This window comes from Apiotrichum porosum (assembly GCF_003942205.1).
Source record: "Apiotrichum porosum strain DSM 27194 chromosome Unknown scaffold_16, whole genome shotgun sequence".
Lineage (NCBI taxonomy): Eukaryota > Fungi > Basidiomycota > Tremellomycetes > Trichosporonales > Trichosporonaceae > Apiotrichum > Apiotrichum porosum.
The window spans coordinates 56573-75339 of NW_021167123.1; the positions used below are offsets into that span (position 1 = coordinate 56573).

General features: G+C 59.7%; 8 protein-coding genes across 8 annotated transcripts; 3 read left to right on the forward strand and 5 right to left on the reverse strand.

Annotated features, from left to right (window-relative positions):
* Positions 1 to 89: 89 nt before the first annotated feature.
* On the reverse strand, positions 90 to 2346 carry NSP1 (FG-nucleoporin nsp1; the record flags this gene model as incomplete). The annotated part of the gene is made up of 4 exons (XM_028619012.1): positions 90 to 605; positions 646 to 2225; positions 2268 to 2297; positions 2343 to 2346. The coding sequence occupies 4 exons, from the start codon at positions 2344 to 2346 to the stop codon at positions 90 to 92; spliced, it is 2130 nt and encodes a 709-aa protein (XP_028472508.1).
* Positions 2347 to 2596: 250 nt separating this feature from the next.
* Positions 2597 to 3116, forward strand: EHS24_003322 (uncharacterized protein; the record flags this gene model as incomplete). The annotated part of the gene is made up of 4 exons (XM_028619013.1): positions 2597 to 2611; positions 2651 to 2770; positions 2926 to 3014; positions 3101 to 3116. The coding sequence occupies 4 exons, from the start codon at positions 2597 to 2599 to the stop codon at positions 3114 to 3116; spliced, it is 240 nt and encodes a 79-aa protein (XP_028472509.1).
* A 443-nt stretch (positions 3117 to 3559) lies between these two features.
* Positions 3560 to 4998, reverse strand: EHS24_003323 (uncharacterized protein; the record flags this gene model as incomplete). Its single annotated transcript, XM_028619014.1, has 3 exons — positions 3560 to 3798; positions 3892 to 4723; positions 4801 to 4998. The coding sequence occupies 3 exons, from the start codon at positions 4996 to 4998 to the stop codon at positions 3560 to 3562; spliced, it is 1269 nt and encodes a 422-aa protein (XP_028472510.1).
* A 311-nt stretch (positions 4999 to 5309) lies between these two features.
* On the reverse strand, positions 5310 to 8371 carry EHS24_003324 (uncharacterized protein; the record flags this gene model as incomplete). The annotated part of the gene is made up of 16 exons (XM_028619015.1): positions 5310 to 5336; positions 5379 to 5464; positions 5520 to 5556; positions 5593 to 5628; positions 5666 to 5824; positions 5863 to 5970; positions 6007 to 6186; positions 6224 to 6589; positions 6627 to 6707; positions 6755 to 6779; positions 6819 to 7036; positions 7072 to 7732; positions 7795 to 7980; positions 8018 to 8122; positions 8159 to 8296; positions 8331 to 8371. 16 exons carry the CDS (start codon positions 8369 to 8371, stop codon positions 5310 to 5312), a joined length of 2454 nt encoding a protein of 817 aa, XP_028472511.1.
* A 382-nt stretch (positions 8372 to 8753) lies between these two features.
* On the forward strand, positions 8754 to 12842 carry SMC3 (Structural maintenance of chromosomes protein 3; the record flags this gene model as incomplete). Its single annotated transcript, XM_028619016.1, has 13 exons — positions 8754 to 8756; positions 8798 to 8865; positions 8903 to 8961; positions 8999 to 9121; positions 9158 to 9336; positions 9379 to 9496; positions 9538 to 9794; positions 9832 to 10118; positions 10160 to 10477; positions 10515 to 11734; positions 11773 to 12020; positions 12060 to 12522; positions 12562 to 12842. 13 exons carry the CDS (start codon positions 8754 to 8756, stop codon positions 12840 to 12842), a joined length of 3624 nt encoding a protein of 1207 aa, XP_028472512.1.
* A 133-nt stretch (positions 12843 to 12975) lies between these two features.
* On the reverse strand, positions 12976 to 14304 carry EHS24_003326 (uncharacterized protein; the record flags this gene model as incomplete). Its single annotated transcript, XM_028619017.1, has 1 exon — positions 12976 to 14304. The coding sequence occupies one exon, from the start codon at positions 14302 to 14304 to the stop codon at positions 12976 to 12978; it is 1329 nt and encodes a 442-aa protein (XP_028472513.1).
* An 89-nt stretch (positions 14305 to 14393) lies between these two features.
* LCB4 (sphinganine kinase lcb4) lies at positions 14394 to 16549 on the forward strand (the record flags this gene model as incomplete). The annotated part of the gene is made up of 6 exons (XM_028619018.1): positions 14394 to 14499; positions 14635 to 14859; positions 14955 to 15083; positions 15124 to 15181; positions 15220 to 16399; positions 16547 to 16549. 6 exons carry the CDS (start codon positions 14394 to 14396, stop codon positions 16547 to 16549), a joined length of 1701 nt encoding a protein of 566 aa, XP_028472514.1.
* Positions 16550 to 16595: 46 nt separating this feature from the next.
* Positions 16596 to 18449, reverse strand: EHS24_003328 (uncharacterized protein; the record flags this gene model as incomplete). Its single annotated transcript, XM_028619019.1, has 5 exons — positions 16596 to 16760; positions 16851 to 17047; positions 17089 to 17917; positions 17971 to 18128; positions 18185 to 18449. The coding sequence occupies 5 exons, from the start codon at positions 18447 to 18449 to the stop codon at positions 16596 to 16598; spliced, it is 1614 nt and encodes a 537-aa protein (XP_028472515.1).
* Between the last annotated feature and the right edge of the window lie 318 nt (positions 18450 to 18767).

An 18767-nucleotide genomic window follows, 5' to 3' on the forward strand; every position in this document is an offset into this window, starting at 1 on the left:
CGTTTGACGCCCGGTTATATATGTATCTACATCATGCATAAAGTACGGCACATGAACAGTCTCTCGCGTATCTCTCCTATCATCACTCCCTATCGCCTTGGCGCATAGCTCTCCTTGCTCTGACCCATACGCGACTCGATCTCGTCGACCTTGCCTGCCAGCTTGTTGGCATTACCGTCAATCGAGTGGAGGGCACGGAGGTGGGCACCCAGGATGGCCGAGAGCTGGTTGATGGGGTCGTCCGGCATCTGGGACGAGGCGTCGGCAGCCGTAGGGGGAGCAGCGGGCTGCTGCTGCGAGCCCGAGGGACCCGAGCTGGAGAGCTTGTTGACCTCGTCAATCATCTGCGAGAGGTTGCGGCTGATGTCGTCGAGCTGCTTGTTGAGGTCCTCTGCGAGGGCGTACGACTTTTCACGCTCGCGGTCCGCGGGCATCTTGGCGGCCAAGGGCTTGGTGTCCTTGTTGGTGAAGGTGGTGATTTCACGCTCGTAGTGGGTGAGCATGGCGTCGAGCTGTTTCTGCTGGCTCTCGATGTAGTCGAGGTTGCGGTCCAGGGCCTGCTGGTTGCTCTGGGCATCGAGGACTTGACGGTGGAGAGTAGCAATCTGCTTGTGTCAGTTGGGCCTTGCAGATGCTTTAACTCACCTGGTTTCCATTCCGGACAAGCACCTTGTCCCACTCGCGCACCTCGCCAGCCTGGCGCTCAAACTCCTTGGTCTGCGCATCGAGGTCCTTGCTCCACGTGTCCACAATGTCTTCGAGCGTCTTGCCGCGCAGGAGGTTTGGTGCGGGCTCCGAGGGGGCAGCGGCCGCTGGAGCACTCGACGCGGTTGGGGCACCGACAGCTGGGGTTGCAGCACCAGAGCCGGCCATGCTGATAGTAGCCGCAGGGGTGGCTGCGCCGGGAGTCGCAGTCTTGGCGCCAAACAGACCACCACCGAGACCGCCCGCAGCAGGAGCCGCTGCAGGCGCAGCTGCGGCCGGAGCACCGAAGAGACCACCGGCCTTGGGAGCCTCGGCGGGCTTTGCTGCGTCGGCGCCGGCAGCGGGAGTGGCAGCCTTGTTACCGAGACCGGCGAACAGACCACCAGCCGCTGGGGCAGCAGCTGCAGGTGCAGCAGCGGGCTTTGCGCCAAAGCCGCCAAACATGCTTCCAGCAGGCTTGGCGGCGTCGTCCTTCTTCTCCTCGGCGGGCTTGGGAGCCTGACCAAAGAGACCACCGCCGAGAGCTGTCGCGGGCTTGGCCGCCTCGGTCGTGGGGGCAGCAGCGGGGGCGCCAAAGAGACCGCCAGCAGGCTTGGCTGCCTCAGCAGTAGGTGCTGCGGCAGGCGCGCCAAAGAGGCCGCCAGGAGCCTTTGGTGCCTCAGCGGGCTTGCTGGCGAACGAGAAACCACCCGCAGCGGCGGGGGCAGCTGCAGGAGTGGTGCTACCAGAAGCGGCGGCGGGGGCACCAAAGAGGCCACCGGGTGCGGGAGTCGAGGGGGTAGCGGCGCCTGATGCGGGCTTGGAGCCAAAGAGGCCGCCTGCAGCTGGTGCTGCTGCTCCTGCGGGAACAGCTCCAGCGGCGGGGGCGCCAAAGAGGCCAGCAGCGGCGGGCTTGGGAGCGCCAAAGAGACCACCAGCGGCAGCAGGAGCCGCGGCGGGGGTTGTTGATCCAGCAGCGGGCGCGCCGAAGAGGGGCTTCACGGGGGTGGCCGTTCCAGAGGGGGCAGCAGACGCCGGGGCCGAACCAAAGAGGCCCGTGGCTGGGGCGGGGGGAGCTGCAGCGGCGGGCGCTCCAAACAGGCCACCAGCAGGAGCAGCAGATGGGGCGGCCGGAGCTGCGGCACCGCCAAAGCTGAAGCCGCCGGCAGGCTTGGCCGCCGCAGGTGCACCGAAGAGGGATGGAGTAGCGGTTGCAGCGGGGGCAGCGGGAGCGCCAAAGAGACCGCCGCCAGCAGCTGGTGCAGCTGCAGGAGCTGCGGGGGCACCGAAGAGACCAGTGGTGGGGGTCGAGGATCCGCTTGCGGGCTTGCTGCCGAACAGACCGCCGCCAGCAGCTGGGGCCGCCGCGCCGAATGACAAGCCACCAGCCGCTGGTGCTGCCGCGGGTGCAGCGCCAAAGAGACCACCGGCGGCCGCGGGAGCAGCTGCAGGAGCAGAAGAGCCAAACAGGCCACCGCCAGCGGGCGGGGTGGCTGCTGCGCCGGTGTTGCCGCCGAAAGAGAAGCCGCCAGCGCCGGGAGCTGTGTGTTGTCAGTGACGACGTCCTGTGAAGAGCAACAAACCCTTGTTCTGGCCGAAACCTGCAAAGCCGGCTGTATTGTCAGATTCAAGATCTCAGAGAAGCTGATACGACTTACACATTGTGAGCTGGAGGTCTGGTTGAGCTTGATGGGATAGATGGATGAACGTTGCCGCTCGATGATGGTGGTTGAGTGTGTTGAAGTTGTTGAGAAATGGCGGGCCTATTTATTTTGTACGGGCGACAGGCGTGCGAAGGGTTATTTGGGCCTAGCCAAATCAACACGCTTTGAAATTGGATCCACCTTTGCCTTCTCGATCGACAAGCAACAACTTGCAAGCTCGTGTTCGGTCTTCCATCCACCCATACAAAATGTCGGCCGTCACGGTAAGCTACATTGTCTTTTGAATCGGAAGCTGACAGCAGCCCGTCAACCCCCGCCCATTCCTCCAGGACCTCACCGGCAAGACGGTCACCGTGCGGTTGAAGTGGGGCTTGGAGTACCGCGGCTTCCTTGTGTCCACCGACGGTTACATGAACCTTCAGGTAGGTGACCTCTTGGACGCATGTTAGCGAGGAGCGAGCGGTATCTTGAACTGCTGGCTGCGATTTGGACACGGTCTCATCTCGGGACATGACGGCGCCGCCGCCGCTCCCGCCGCTCCTGCTCTCCTCCCCCAGAGACGATGCTGATGGATCAGTTGACAAGCGCCGAGGAGATTGAGAACGGCAAGAGCAACGGCCAGCTCGGCGAGGTCTTCATCCGTTGCAACAACGTGCTGTACATCCGGTACGTCCCGTTATTCTATGTCAGATGAGCGGTCCTCACATGAGGAGCTCATTTGCGCGAGGGGCCAGCAAACTGATAAACAACAGTGAAGCAAAGGATTAAATGCGGACGCGTACGGTAGCGCAACGCTGCCTGATGCCAGAGACGGCACCAGTGTAGCCAGAGTAGCGAATAGTGCCCTCGATCCTCGAGAGCGCGTGGCCGTTGAGGCTGTAGTGTATGGGTCCAGAGGTGGATGCCATGATATCCCGATTTCGCAGTGATGAGGGTTGCGCGGCGTTGGCCGACGAGCTGGGTTCATTTGCACTCTACTGATTCCATCACATGCCGTTTTTGCAACCTGTCCTGCCGGCTGCTGTCATCTCTGCACTTGCGCTTACCCTCTTGTGGCGAGCAGAACATCCAAGCGCCAGTCAGCCTCCGCATCCCCACTCCCTGCCCTCGGTGCCCTGCAACAGTCATTAGAGATCGTACATCGTCTGCTATCTACACCTCCATCTCGAGCTCTATGAGTCGACATGCAAGTTCTAAAAAGAAGAACATCACTAGTTCTTGACATGCACGCCAGCAAGCACGTCAGCAAGCTCGTCAACGCCAGCGTCCGAGACGGGCGGGAGCTTCTTCTCGACATCGTCGACACCGGCGTCGACGCCGTCGTCCTCGCCCGCCTTGGACTCGGGGGTCTCCTGTGCCTCGGCCTCCTCCTCCTCCTCCTCCTCCTCCTCCTCCTCCTCTTCCTCAGTCTCAGACTCCTCGTCGCTGTTGGGGTCCTCCATGTCGTCGACTGTGTGGCTGTTAGCAATGGTGTTGTAATTTGGTGGGGTACGACCGCAGCTATATTACGACTTCAAACTAGCTGCCGTAGATCTGTACTCACGCTCGTCAAGTGCGTCCTCGTGGTCGTGCAGGGCAAGAGCCTTGCGGAGCTCGTCGAAGCACTCGTCCTCGGCGTCGATCTGGTTGCCGTTGAGCTCAAGCTCGGTCAGGTGCTTGAGGTGCTGGGAGATGGCGACGGACAGGAGCTCGACGGTACGCTTGTCAAACTCGCCGTACTGGAGCTTGAGCGACTCGAGCTTGGGGTTGGAGCCGAGCGAGAGCGAGGTCGCGAGGGCGATACCACCGGCCTTGCCGAGCAGGCAGTCGGACAGGTTGAGGGCGCGGAGGCTGCTCCACTTCTCGAGGACACGGACAATGGCGCGCGTGCCCGAGCGCGTGGCGGTGTTGTCCTGGAGGTCGAGCACCTCGAGGGTGGGGCACTGCGAGAGACCCTCGGCGAGCTTGGCGATACCCTCCATGCGGATACCGTTCTGCGGGAGGCGGACCTCGGTGAGACGTCCGTGCGCGGCAAACGCAGCAGCCCAGTGTGGGGCACTGCCGTTCTCAAGACGCGAGCGGCCACACACCACAACACGGAGGTTGGACTCCTTGCCGGCGTCCTTGACGCGCCTGGCGTTCTCGTGCAGCGCGTCAGCGACAACCTTGCCGCCAAAGGGACCCAGGCCGGTGTTGTTGAGCTTGAACACCTGGAACGCAGTGTTGTTCTGGAGGAAGGGGACAAGTGCGTCGGCGCAACGACCGCCAAAGGCATTGTCGGAAAGGTCGAGCTCGACAATGCTCTCGCTACCGATCAGAGCGTCACACAGCGCCGAGAGCGCCTGGGGAATCTCAGAGATCAGACGGCCAGTAAAGATGTCGGCAAGGTCCACAATCTGTGAAAGGTGTTTGTCAGCTACTTGCCACCCAAGTGTGCTGGCCGACCACTCGCGTCCTACCGCAATCTACTCACCTTGAGGTGCTTCTTGTCCTTGAGGACAGCGGCAATGGCCTCGCAGGCCTCGACGCCGAGCGAGTTGGCGCCAAAGTGGACCTCCTCGACATCCTCCATAGCCTCGAGCTCTGAGAGGTACGGCTCAAGGTCGGCCTTGGTGTTGGCCTTGAGGTTCTTGCCGAGAATGGAGAAGACCTTGCCCGATGTCGCAGACATGTTTGTTTATAATGTAGATTCTATAAGGAACGATGAGTAAGAAGATGATCTATGGCGGGCAAAAAGTTGAGATGTGTGCGCTGTCGTCTGATGCGTGACGGCGAGAGGTGGCGGGGCGGAAGCAGATTGCTGGAGTGGCAAACGATCACCGGCCCAACGATCCACCGACTGATCGCGACTATTCGACAATATGCACAAATGCATGACGGTGGTGTGGCTGTCTGCCAACATGAACTAGGAGAATGCACAGGGGAGACGTGTGGTACTATATGAACAGACATGGCGACTCAACAACGCATAGACATGACGACTCAACGACGATCAGGGTGGTCCTGGTCCTGGGTAGAGATCAGTTGGCGTTTGGGAATCAACAAGCGTACCCAGGGGACATCCGTGGAACCGTAAGGGCGAGCGGGGCGCTTGTGAGGTGCCACCTTGTTGGCCATCGCGTTGGCACGGTCACGAGCTGTAAGATGTCAGTGGGTCGTGCAATAACAAGGGCCTGTCTGCCGTTTGCTTACAGAGGGGGAAAACGATTCCAAGCTCGTAGTTGGAAATCTAAGGGTCAGCCAGGAGCGCGAAATGGGCACTCACGCTGAGTTTAGGCGTCTTCTTGAGATTCACCGTGCCCTTGACGGTTAGCTCTGGGTGCTCACTGCATACGTACCCAAGCCGCCTGCGAGAAGTTGTGTGAGCCGACGTAGACCCAACCGCCGACCTTGCTGAGTTCCTCCGAGGTATCATGGGCAGGGCGCTTGCCGTTCTTGTTTGTCGAGACCTTGTCACCGATTGTCTGAGGGGGTGGCTCAAACAGTCCAATGAGCATCTGCAATGTCAGGGGGCTTCTGCAAAAGTGGAACTGACCTTGCTGTGCATGAGCACTCCACCCCTCTTCGAGTTGGCGTCGTGGAAGAGGGGGCGAGCGGCCGGGGCCTTGTTCCACGCCTTTCCGCAAAACATGGTCCCTCCTCCCTAAATCGTCAGAGTGTGGCAACGATCGAAACTCACGGGACGGCCCCCAATGCTGTTGTCTACGGTGGCCAGACTAGGGAATACGACCTTGATGGGGGGCGTCGGGTCCCAAGTGGTCACTTCGTGCATGCGGGCAATGGTCGCCAGGTCGATACCACTAATGAGGCGGTAAAAGGTGTTGAACCAGTTGGGAGTATAGAGGCCACAGCTGGAACCCTGTTGTCAGTGCGGTGAATCACTGAGCATGACGTACTTGATAATCGGCGACCAGGCGCTCACTACGTCCTGGGACCCATCCCTCCTCGGCAAGAACGGTGCCCAAACGGCAGACGCCGTACTGAGCCATCTTCTGCTGGCCCTCATAGCTACCGGTAACACTCATCACAAGACGAACAATGACACGCGACCAGTCGTAACGGGCAAGGCCAGAGAAATCCACGTTGTTACCGAGTGGAAGGTCGCGGCCGAAGGGGTGGCTAGCAGACAGCATTTGGATACCCTTGTGGATCTTGAGGTGCAGAAAGAGATTTTTGAACTGCCTGGGAAAGTCGGGGAGGTCTTCGGGACGAGGAAGCGAGGCCTTGCCCTTGATGGGGAGAAAGTCTTGAATAAACACCGTCTTCGCGTCAGCTTCACTAGACAAGGCAAATACGTACGTTCTCGATACGGTCCCAATCGTAGTCAACCATATTGGCAGTAAAAATGGCGATGCGAAGGCGACCAGTTTTATAGAAGATCTGAGACATCAGTACCTTCCAAGGGCTGGATTGAGGGCACCACTTACAAAAGCGAACTTCATGTGCTCAGAGCTCGGCGGTTAGTAACTGCACCGTTCAACAGGTACTCACCCCATCCAACCGTTCATGGTAGGATAGACCCAGACTTCGCCATTACCCATGCCCTGTAACTTGCCGCTACTGGCACGGCTCTCAGTGCGATCGTTTGTTTGAGGGCGAGTGATACGGATAGTGGGAACGAGACCAGGATCAGGAAGGATGCGGTTGTTCTCAATCCAAGCGTGATCCCAGCAATAGCTGGAAATAATGAGCAAGTTCATGTGCTTGTGCTGCGCGTTAGTAGTAGGAGGCGGCGGTAACTTACTCCTGCAAACACGTCACGAATAGTGAACACGCTTTCCGTCGTGGGATCGCCAATGCCCAGGTGCACATGACGGAGCTCGCCATCAAGATAATACTCTCCCGCCTTATCACGAGGGAAGGGGCCGGTTGATTGAAGCGGGTGGTCGCGCAGACGCGTGCCGGGAGAGGGGGCGGACGATGAGAATGGGCGTGATGCGGAACCACCAGCGGTCTGGGCACTGGGCGCAGTAGAAGACGTAGCATTGGCGGAGGAAGACGTTTCATTGTTGGAGCCAGCAGCGGTGGTTCCCTGGCGCGCAGCCTGACGGGCAAGGCGCTCCTTCTCCATGGCAGCGCGGTCGATCCCTCCCAAGGGCTTCGAGACAGCCACAGGGGCGGGTGCAGCGGTAACAATGTCGCTTGGTGTAGGCGTGGCCGTTCCCGAGGCCAAGGTCGGTGAGGGGCTGACAGCAGCGACGCGGGAAGGTCCAGCCACGGAGGAAGGCCCGGCAGTAGCCGAGGAAGGTTCATCTTCAGTGCGGCGGCGCTTCCTCTCACGCTCCTGTTCGTCACGGTACGACTTGCGTGAGGCCTCCATGACCGCGTTGGTAGCCTCGAATTCGGCGTCCGAGTCGGTTTCAACCTCAACGGTCTCTTGAGGCTGCATGGAGGCGGCCATGGCCCTGTACAGTCAGCTCTGTCATCTGCGCATCTGCCTTCCTTCCCCCATTACACGTGTACTCACTCGGCAATCATGCGGCGCTCCTCTTCGGGAGTCTGGGCGCGGCTAGGGGCGTTGGTGTTGGGGCCATCAGCCGTGCTCATCGCAATTGCGCGCTGTAACTGCTCGTCTTCGTCGTCGTCAATGACAACGGGAGCGTCGCGAGTTCCGAGCTGGTCCAGGTGCTCTTTACGGGACATGGCAAGAGCGCTATTGTCTGTCAGCGTTGCGAGGAAGTCGTACATACCGTTCCAGATCGTCGTCGCCACCGCCACCGCTGGACGCAAGGTGACTGGAGGCGTGGGCGGGCCTGGCATTGGGGGCTGCAGTGTCCATGGTACGCCAGGCCGCGCTGTCCATCAGATAAATTCAACACATATTGTCTCACCGCCTGAGCTCCTCGACGTCGACGACCCTGGGGTCGATATCTCCATACAGGTCGTAGACATGGAGGTCGAACTGGGGGTTCTCTCCAAGGGGTGGCGCCTCACCGCGGCCATTCGTACGCGCAAAACGATCGTTCCCCCTTCTGGTCAGCACGGGACACTCATTTAACTCACTCTTCCAGCCTAGCGAGAATACGCTCGGCGCGGTCTCCCATGTTGGTGTTTGGTTGTTGTTGGTGTGGGAGAATGGGTGGAGGTGAAAGCGCCGCTGGTTCTGCCATGACGTCCTGAAGGGGGGGCGGCGGCTGGGAATTAGGTGACTGGACTGTGTATTTGAAAAAATAGTCCCGTCCACTTGCCTCTAATGTGGTACGCGTCCCTGCGTCGAGACGCGTCCCGCCGGCCGGGTTGGGTACGCCGGGGGTACACAACCATAGCAAGGAACCAACACCTCTCAACCATCCTCCTCTTCTACCACCATCGTCCCCATCCACTCCCCTTGGCTTTCCGCGCTGCGCCTCACCGGATACTGGGCACGGTAACGAGACCACCTACCATCCTCTACAGTGCACTGGGCCAGCGCCATAGTTTGAAGCCATGGTAAGCCCGAGCTTTTGGCTTTCGCCCCTGACGCCGTTCAGCATATCAAAACAATCACCATTCAAGGCTTCAAGTCGTACCGTGACCAAGTCGCGGTCGACCCATTCTCGTGAGAACATTGCCGTGGAAGTAACTGACCTGTGCAGCCCAAAGCACAATGTCGTTGTGGGACGTAACGGTAGTGGAAAGTCCAACTTCTTCATGGGTGGGTTCGCAGTTCGGACTACCTCTGACCCATTCAGCAATCCGCTTCGTCCTTTCCGATGCCTACACAAGCATGTCTCGAGAGGAGCGTCAGCGCCTGCTGCATGAAGGCGCGAGCACCACAACCACTCTCTCGGCGTTTGTGGAGATTGTCTTTGACAGTGAGCTACACAATCCCGTCGCCCCTAACAATGCAGACTCGGACAACCGTTTCCCCACTTCCCTCCCCGAGCTGCACCTTCGTCGTACTATCGGTCTGAAGAAGGACGAGTACTCGCTTGACCGCAAGAGTGTCACCAAGGCCGAGGTTATGAACCTCCTCGAGAGTGCAGGCTTCTCCAGGAGCAACCCCTACTACATTGTGCCCCAAGGAAGGGTGAGTGTGATCGACAGGAGGAGATGGTGCTGACCCCCCCAGATCACCCACTTGACAAACATGTCCGACAAGGAGCGTCTAAACCTACTCAAGGAGGTCGCCGGTACCAAGGTGTACGAGCAGAAGCGTAACGAGTCGACGCGTATCATGGAGGAAACCGGTATGTCAACAGATGTCAAAACTCGAGCACTAACGGGCCAGATTCGAAGAGGTCCAAGATTGTCGAGCTCCTCACAACCATCGAGGACCGTCTCAACGAGCTCGAGTCTGAGAAGGAGGAACTCAAGCAGTACCAGGAGAAAGACCGTGACAGGCGTTGCCTCGAGTATGCCCTCCACCAGCGCGAGCTCGATGACGTGACTGCTGCCCTCGAGCAGATCGAAGAGGAGAAGAGCAACGACATCCATGTCAGCAACGAGAAGCGCAAAGAGTTTAACGAGCTGGAGTCTCGTGTCCAGGTGGGTCTTGAACATCTGTTCATTGCTAACCCGCCAGGCTCTCGAGGAGGAGGTAACCAAGGCCAAGCACTCACTGGCCACCTCGACCATCTCCCTGCAGCAGTACGAGTCTGAAATGGCAGATCTCGTCCGCTCCAAGACGGAGGTTGAGTGTGTCATTGCCGACTTTGCGCAGGCTAGCGAGGCTGGTGAGACCCGCCGCATGGCTCTCCGCGAGCAGCTTGAGTCCATTGAGAAGCGCGTCGGCCGTGCCACCGAGAGGTTGATGGAGCTCAGCTCTGAGCTTGAGGCGCGTGTTGCCGAGGAGCGTCAAGCCAAAGAAATGTACGTGGCATGAGGGAAAGCTGTTTCTCTAACTTGCCCAGCCTCGATACTACGTCGTCCAAGCTGCGTCTTCTTTACGCCAAGCAGGGCCGCTCTCGCCAGTTTGCTTCTCAAGCAGAGCGTGACGCCAACCTCGGCACCGAAATCAAGAACCTCCAGGGCTACGAGAAGCAGCAGCAGAAGCGCATTGCCAACCTCCAGCAAGACGTCGAGGGCGCCAAGGCCAACCTGGCTGAGGTTGCTGCCAAGTCTGAGGAGCAGGCGCGTGGCGAGGACGAACAGCGCGATGTCCTCAAGCAGATGAGCGAGGAAGTTTCCAAGCTCAAGACCGATCAGGACAACATGCAGGAGAAGAGAAAGTGAGTTGGCGTACCAGGAGAGGGCTAACCCGTGCAGGGAGCTCTGGCGCGAGGATGGCAAGCTTGCCCTTTCGGCCACAAACGCCAAGAACGAGTACGACAACGCGACGCGTCAGCTGCAGCAGATGATGGACAAGGACACCAACACTGGTCTGCGTGCGATGCGTGCCATTGCCAAGCGACTCAACCTCGATGGTGTATATGGTGCGCTGTACGAGCTCTTTGAGGTCTCGGACAAGTACAAGACTGCGGTCGAGACTGTCGCCGGTGCCAGCCTGTTCCACGTCGTGGTCGACACCGACGAGACTGCCCAGACGCTCATCGACGTCATGACCAAAGAGAAGGCTGGCCGTGTCACATTCATGCCTCTCAACCGCCTCAAGAGCCAGAACGTCCAGTACCCCAAGGCCAACGACGCGGTCCCCATGATCTCCAAGCTCCAGTTCAACCGCGCATACAGCATGGCGTTTGAGCAAGTCTTTGGCCGCACGATCATTTGTGAAGACCTTGCGGTTGCCGCGCAGTACACCCGCAGCCACGGTCTCAACGCTGTCACCGACGAGGGTGACCGTGTCGACCGCCGTGGTGCCCTCACCGGTGGTTACCACGATGTCCGCCGCTCACGCATTGACGCTGCCCGCAACGTCAAGCGCTGGAGTACTGCGTACGAGACCGACGCTGGACGCCACGCCGAGGTCAAGGACGGTCTGGCCAAGCTTGAGCAGCAGATCTCCCAGACTATGGGTCAGATCCAAAAGCTCGAGGCTAGGCGCAAGGCCATTCTCGATGACCGTTCTAACCAGGCGCGCCAGAGCAACTGGACCCAGCGCGAGGAGGAGCAGGCTCGCCAGCGTGTCACCCGTCTCGAAGGATCCCTCATCAGCGCCGAGGCAGAGCTGCGCGCGGCGTCGGCTGAGAGGGCGGCCCTGGAGGACGAGATCAAGACTCCTCTCACGCAATCGCTTTCGCCCGCTGAGGTGCAACTTCTCGTCTCTCTCACGAAGGACCAGGAAGAACAGAAGCAGGCCCACCTGGAAGCGTCTCAGGCCAGGCAAAAGATCTCGTCTGAGCGCAGCCAGATCGAGATTGAGCTCACTGAGAGTCTCCGTCGTCGCAAGGACGACACCCGCCGAAAGCTCGATGACCTCGAGGGTGCAACGGGCTCGGGTGTACTTCAGGCTGGCGAGGTGGAGGCCAAGCAGGCCGAGCAGCGCAACCTGTCTCGCATGATTGAGGAGCTGTCCGGACAGATCAGGGGTGGGTATTCGCAACCCTGTATGTTGCTGACCCAGCAGGTGCCGAGGATGACATTGACTCGTCCAAGACCGAGATTGCCGAAAAGTCTTCAAGCCTCGAAGAGCTGCAGACTGAGCAGATGGAGAGCACCCGCGCCATCCTCAGGGTGCAGAAGAACTCGGAGCGCTACCTCACCAAGCGTCAGACTCTGCTCACCCGCAAGGAGGAGGGCCAGACTGCCATCCGCGACCTAGGTGTTCTTCCCGAGGAGGCCTTTACCAAGTACACGGACACTCGTGCCGATAAGGTGAGCTCGCGACATCGTTCTCCAGCAGCTAACAACCAGCTTGTCAAGCGACTCCACAAGATCAACGAGAGCCTCAAGTCGTATGGCCACGTCAACAAGAAGGCGTTCGAGCAGTACAACAACTTCACCAAGCAGCGCGACGACCTCTTGAAGCGTCGCGAGGAGCTGGACACCTCTGCCGAGTCTATCCAGCAGCTCATTGAGACGCTTGACCAGCGCAAGGACGAAGCCATTGAGCGCACGTTCAAGCAGGTCTCGGCGTACTTTGAGGAAGTGTTTGAGCAGCTCGTTCCCGCCGGTCGCGGTGAACTGGTCATGCAGAAGCAGATCAACACGTACAACGACGAGGAGACACAGGAGCCCACTCCCGCTGCCGGCGCGAGCGAGATCGACTCGTACACTGGTGTCTCGATCAGGGTGTCGTTCAACTCGAAGCAGGACGAGGGTCTGCGCATCCAGCAGCTCTCTGGTGGTCAAAAGTCGCTTGTCGCGCTCGCAACTGGTAAGCTTTCAATCAACGGTTGCATCAGCTAACATGCAGTGTTTGCGATCCAGAAGTGCGACCCGGCACCTTTCTACCTCTTTGACGAGATTGATGCCAACCTCGACCCTCAGTACCGTACCGCCGTGGCCTCGATGATCCACTCGCTCTCCGAGTCTGCCCAGTTCATCACCACCACCTTCCGCAGTGAAATGCTCGTCCAGGCCGACAAGTTTTACGGTGTCTACTTTGACAAGCAAAAAGTGTCGACCATCAGCACCATTACGCGCGAGGAGGCGTACGAGTTCATCGAGACTGCTGCGGAGATGCCGTCCAAGTAGGGAGCGACTTGTTTCACGTATCACCGGACATTCGCTACCTTTTAGCTGCTGGCTCGTCGGCTCGTTTCTGGCCCTTTGTGTGATATCATGTTGTAAATGCAAAAAGAGATGTGCTATCTACTGTCTGGAGAAACTAAATACACCGCGGCCACAGTCCCTCGCCCACAAGGTCCGCCACACCGCCAGCCTGGAGCACCGCCCGGAGCCACGACCGCACGTCCTCGACCTCCAACCCGGCCACGCGGAGGATCCCGCCGTCATCCGAGAGCGCAGAGTAACTCCATATCAGTCCTGGAGGGCGGGGCAGTTGGAACTGGAATGTGCCATCGACAACCTTGTCGAGCAGCGCACGCAGGGGCGCGAGGTGCGGGCCATACGCCAGCACGGTGGCGTAGATGTGGTACGGCGCGAGACGGAGGGCGACGGGACTGAGCCCCGACCCCGTCTTGTCCGTTGCGTGTCCTGCGTTATCCAGCACCATCCGCTCGCGCGCGACCACTGCGCCGTTGACGACGACCTCGTTCGTGCTGCCATAGTATGCCATGGCCCACACTTCCTCGTCCGGCGCTGTTGCGCCGCTCTTGATGGCGTCGTCGGTCGTATCCTTGCTCACAACATAGCGCGTGGGCATGGGTGGCCGGTGGCCGCGGCCCGAGTTGACCCAGTCGAGGATGAGCGCCGACGAGCCCTCGGCGAGGACGATCCGCTGGGCCTGGGCATACCGCGAGTCGCGAAAGGGCGAGACCGTGTCGGGCATGAGGAGGAGGAACGCGCCCGGCGCGACGGCGACGTGCATGCGCTGCCGTGTAAGCGGTGCCTCGCCGTTTTTGCCGTCCTTGGCCGGCTGGTCAGTGTCGGTGGGGCGGAGGAGGTGGGACTGGGGTCTCAACCCCATGCGGTGCTTGTACACTTTTGTACTGCCCTGCGTGAGGAGGACGAGGCCGCAGCCGGCGTCGACGGTGATGGACAGCTGGACGCGGTCTCCCGCTACGAGGCCGCCGCCGTACGCTAGCGAATAGGCCAGTGCGACATGTGGTGGTTGTGATGGGAGCGAGTTGGGAGCGAGGAGCTTGAGCGGGTAGGATGCGCGCAGGGCCGAGAAGCGGGCGTGGTGTGGGTTGGACAGGTGGAGGTGGCCGTTGCCTGCTGGTTCGCGGTTGGGGAGGAGGGAGGGGGAGGGGGAGTGGGATGGTGGTGAAGGGAGCCGCGAGGCGGTAGCCTGGGCGGCCATGAGATGGAACAGGAGAAGGTTGAGAAGAGGATGCAACAGCAAGAGAGCGAGAGATGGTTTGTGAATGGCCCGTGATCGTTCTTGCTGTCCTTCTCCCTTATCAGCCGCCGTTGCCCGTCTCGTCCGGATGGCCTGGGTGGATTGGATGGATGTCGTCGGATATTCCTCGGGATATAACCGTACGGTGGTGGTGGTCGTGGCGGGGCTTTTTCTGTCGGCTGCGTCCGACATGGAAGACGCGCGGGCTGTTGCTGAATGGCAGATGGTATCCTCCTTTGCCGCTTGTCCATTTCTCCTTTTCTACGGTCCCCCCCGGCACAATGAGTAAACAGGACATCCCCGTCATCCTACACAACGACAACAGAGGGCTGCTCTCCGTGGAGGACGGCCAGCTCGACGTCCTCCAGCTCAGCGCTGACGGTCGACGTGAGTTGACCACGATGACGACTGCTCCGTCGCGCGCGGGCTAGTGTCCCCGTGTTGCATGCAACATGGCGTCGCGTCGGCCCCAGTGCAACTCACAGTAGCCAGACATGAATCTTTCTTGCTGACGCGCCCAAGCACCCAAGCGTCTTCTATCTTGTCCAACACGTCTTGTCCTTCGTGCGCGTCTCGCCGCATCGCAGGGCGCGGACAAGCCCCGCCGCCTCGACCTCCACACGCTAGGCCAAAAGGGCGAACACTCGCATACTCTGCACCTCAAGAAGATCCATGTCCTCGTCGAGCCCACCCATCAGGATGATGCAGAGGAATGGGTCAACGTGCTCATGGAGGCTGCGTATCCCGGTGAGTGGTTACCTGCTCGTTGCGGCAACAATAACAAATTGGCTCTCGGCGCCAACTTGCCTACATTGGACACATAGACCGCTAACGCGCCTCAGTGACAAAGCCAAACCGACGCGTCCTCCTCATCGTCAACCCGTTTGGAGGAAAGGGAAAGGCGAGACAGGTCGTCAAGTCGGACGTCTTGCCCATCCTCGAGGCTGCAGGATGTCTCGTCGACATGCGGGGTGAGTTACATTGACAACGGCACAGTCGCTGACCAGAAAGAAACCACCCACAGGAACCATGCCGAGGAGATTGCCCGTGACATGGAACTCAAGTATGAGTGAGTTGCCCAGTCTGCGGAAAGCAGCTGACGTTCAGCGTGATTGCCACGGCGTCTGGGGACGGTATCATCTACGAGCTGCTCAACGGCATGGCCCAGCGACCCGACGCCAAGCGCTCGATGCGCACCCCAATCGCACCCATTCCCCTTGGATCAGGATGCGCAGCGTCCGTCAACCTCTTTGGCATCAAGGACGGATTCAACGTTCCCCTGGCAGTACTCAATGTCATCAAGGGCCAAAAGATGACTGTTGACCTGTGCTCGATTCTGCTCATGCCGTCAAAGGAGCGCCGCGTCTTCTTCCTGTCCACCGCTCTGGGCTTGATGGTCGACCTCGACATTGGTACCGAGCATCTCCGTTGGATGGGCGACTCGCGTTTCATTTATGGTTTCCTGCGCGGCGTGGCGCAGAGTAAACCCCTCAAGGCGCGTATCCGCCTTGATGTCATCGAGAGCGACAAGGACACGATGGCTGCCGAGGCGCGCCAGAAGGCGGCCGAGGAGCGTGGACCTGTCCTCGTCGGTGGGGGTACCGACCCTCTGGAACTCATTCGCGGGGTGCAAAAGATGGCCGTGTCCGAACCTGCCGCTGCCGAATCTTCCCAGCCCAAGCCTGCTGCCGAGACGGAGGAGGAGCTCGACGACGGGCCTCTGCCACCTGCCCACCCGCTTCAACCCGATGACTCGTGGCTCACTCTCGAGTCGCTCCCTAACAAAACCAAGGACCGGTCATCCTCCATTTCATCTACCACCTCGTCCGTCTCGTCTCACCCTCACCGCGGTAACTGGGAGGACGGCTTCAAGATGCTGTACCTGTATGCCGGCCTGATGCCATGGGTCAGCCGCGACCTGAACCAGTGGCCGGTTCTCCAACCCGCGTCCGGCGCCATTGAGGTGGCGGTCCAGCGCGTCGCCCCGCGCAACACGCTGCTCAGCAACATTACCGGCGCCGAGCAGGGCGAGCCGTACTGGGACGACTCGCAGCACTACTACCGTGTGCGCGCTTTCACCGCCGAGAACCTCGACAAGAAGTCCCAGCCGTCATTCACCCTCGACGGCGAGGGTCTGCCCTGGGACAGTTTCCACGTCGAGGTCCTGCCCAGCGCGGCATGTTTCCTGAGTCTGGATGGCCGGTTCTACCACTCGGACTTTGTGACAAAGCACCACACACATGGGAACGGCAAGAAGAAGAGCAAGGCCCTGCATCGCCAGCACTCGGTTGGCGGGGCGCACGGGCACGGCCACGCGCACTCGAACGGGAACGGGCACCACACGCCGGCGTCGCGATCGCACTCGCGCGCGCAGTAAGTCAGTCATGAACGGGGTTCTTGTTGGTCTCCGATATAATATCGTCATAAAATACAGTAGTATGTGAAGTCTATCTAGCGCGAAAGCCAAGCGCGCTGCGCTCTATCTAGCACTGCTTGTGGGAGACCTCGCCGCTAAACGTCTTCTTTATTGTGATGGCCGTCGAGAGCAGGAGCACGATACAGCCAAACGCAGTGCAGATGACGGCGGGGAGCTTTTGGCGCGACGTCCACGGTCCCTTCATGAGGACAAAGTAGGCGCTTGCGGGGAACTGGGGAGGGGGACGAGTCAGTCCGCTGTGTCTACGCATGAATCTGCGACAGCGGAGTCGATCCGCAACAGCGGAGTCGGGGGGACTCACAATAAAGGCCAGCGCGGTGGCAGAGAGACCACCTGCAATCTCCAGGACGACACCGAGGTCGCAGGTCAGGAGCGAGATGAGCATGGCTGAAAAGACAATGGCCGCGGTGATGACAATGTGTCGTGTGCGGTTGAAGGGTTTGTCCTTGTACAGCCAGTCCTCGATGACTTCGCGGCAGACATAGTTTTCCAAGGGAACTGATTTATGGGTTAGGAACAATCATCGGAAGCGGACCCACTAGTAGTCGACATGTTTGCGCCAAAGCAAAACCTGGCAATGTTGATGACCCAGTCGTCCTTTGCGAAATTGTTCAGGATGTTGCCCTCTGTCTTGTCTGTAAACACCAAGTAGCCAGTGACGGACATGAGGAGGCAGCAGACGAGACTCATACCGGTGCTGGCGTGGGTGACGGCGTTGAACCTGTCCAGCGTGGGGATCTGGATCGACTTGTAGATGAACATGGTGTTGTGGTGGCAGACGAATGCAAACGAGATGACGCCAATGGCCTCAAAGACGCCTGGTTTCATGATGGAGAAGACGTCGAGCGACGAGCCGCGCAGGCTGGGGTCGACGGCGACACCGCGCAGCACGACCGACACGACAATGATGCCCATGCTGACCAGTGCAAAGCCGGACGACTTGGACAGCTTGACAATATCGCGGTGGAGCGAGAGCGGGAACGACACGGCCGCTGTGCACAGCACAATCACGAACCGACGGTCGACCAGCAAGTTGAGCACGGCGTGCTCGCCAAGGAATGGAAACACGAAATCCAGCACTTGCGGGATCGTGTCGCCGATAATGACGTTGAACGCGCACATGCCACCAAAGGCAAAGGCAAACTGGAAGAACGAGACGGCGCCAGAACCCATGGGCCCAAAGCAGTGTCGAATCACGTCGACATACGAGTCGCGGCCAGACAGTTTGGCGTTGAGAACAACGAGGCGGATGGTCCAGTCGGTCACGCCGGCAAGGACCACGAGGAGGATGACGCCGGTCACAAAGCCCGCTTGCCTGATCGCATATGGCAATCCAATGATGCCTGCACCTAGAATCGAATTGGCCATCTAGTAGAGCGTCAGCATGTTGCATCCGGGAGGAGTCTCGCTCCATGTCTCACATTTGCGATACCGTCCATCATGGTTCCACGCGCAGTCATGGGGCCGTCAGAGAGTACGAGGTCCTCCTCCTCGAGCGTCGCGCGTTCGCTCTCGTGAAGAAGCGGCGCTGAGGCCGAGTGCTCGTCGTCAAAGTCGTCGGCATCTGGCGCCTTGAACACTGAGCATGAGAGTTAGCACAAGCGAGTTGTGCCGGCCAACAGTGTTCCAACTCACAGACATTGGCATCGTCGACGATACGTGGGCTCCCACGCACGCTCACCGGGCGCGATCCAGCCTCAAGGTCGACCCCGATGCTCGATAACAGCTCGGCGCTCGGCTCTGGCATGTCGCTGACGCTGCCGCGCACCGAGCTGGCGCGAGACGCTGCCCGGCTGGAACCTCGAGACGCCATGCGGCTGCTGGATGCGAGAGCCGCTGGTGGCTCGAGGCTGTCTGTGCTGCCCGTGGCCACGAGTGGGTACGCCTCTGGGGTACGCATGGTGACCGGCAAGAGGGTGTTGTTGTGGTTGTAGTTGGTGGTGGACAGTGACGAGTGTCTGGTGGAGACACGCGATGCGGTGGTGGTTGAGCGTATCATGGATTCCTGCGTCAGAGTAGTAAATACACCCGAAGCCTAGCGCGTGACCGCCTCGGCGGCCAGGCGTGGATCGTCGTTCTTATATCGTGTACTCTTTTTCGGTACCTGCGGCCAATGCTATGCATGTGCAGTTGCGCAGTGCAAGAGCATACATGCGACACACACCCCGTACTAAACATGTCTGCGCCGCAGATTAGGCGATGCTGTGGGATATGCATG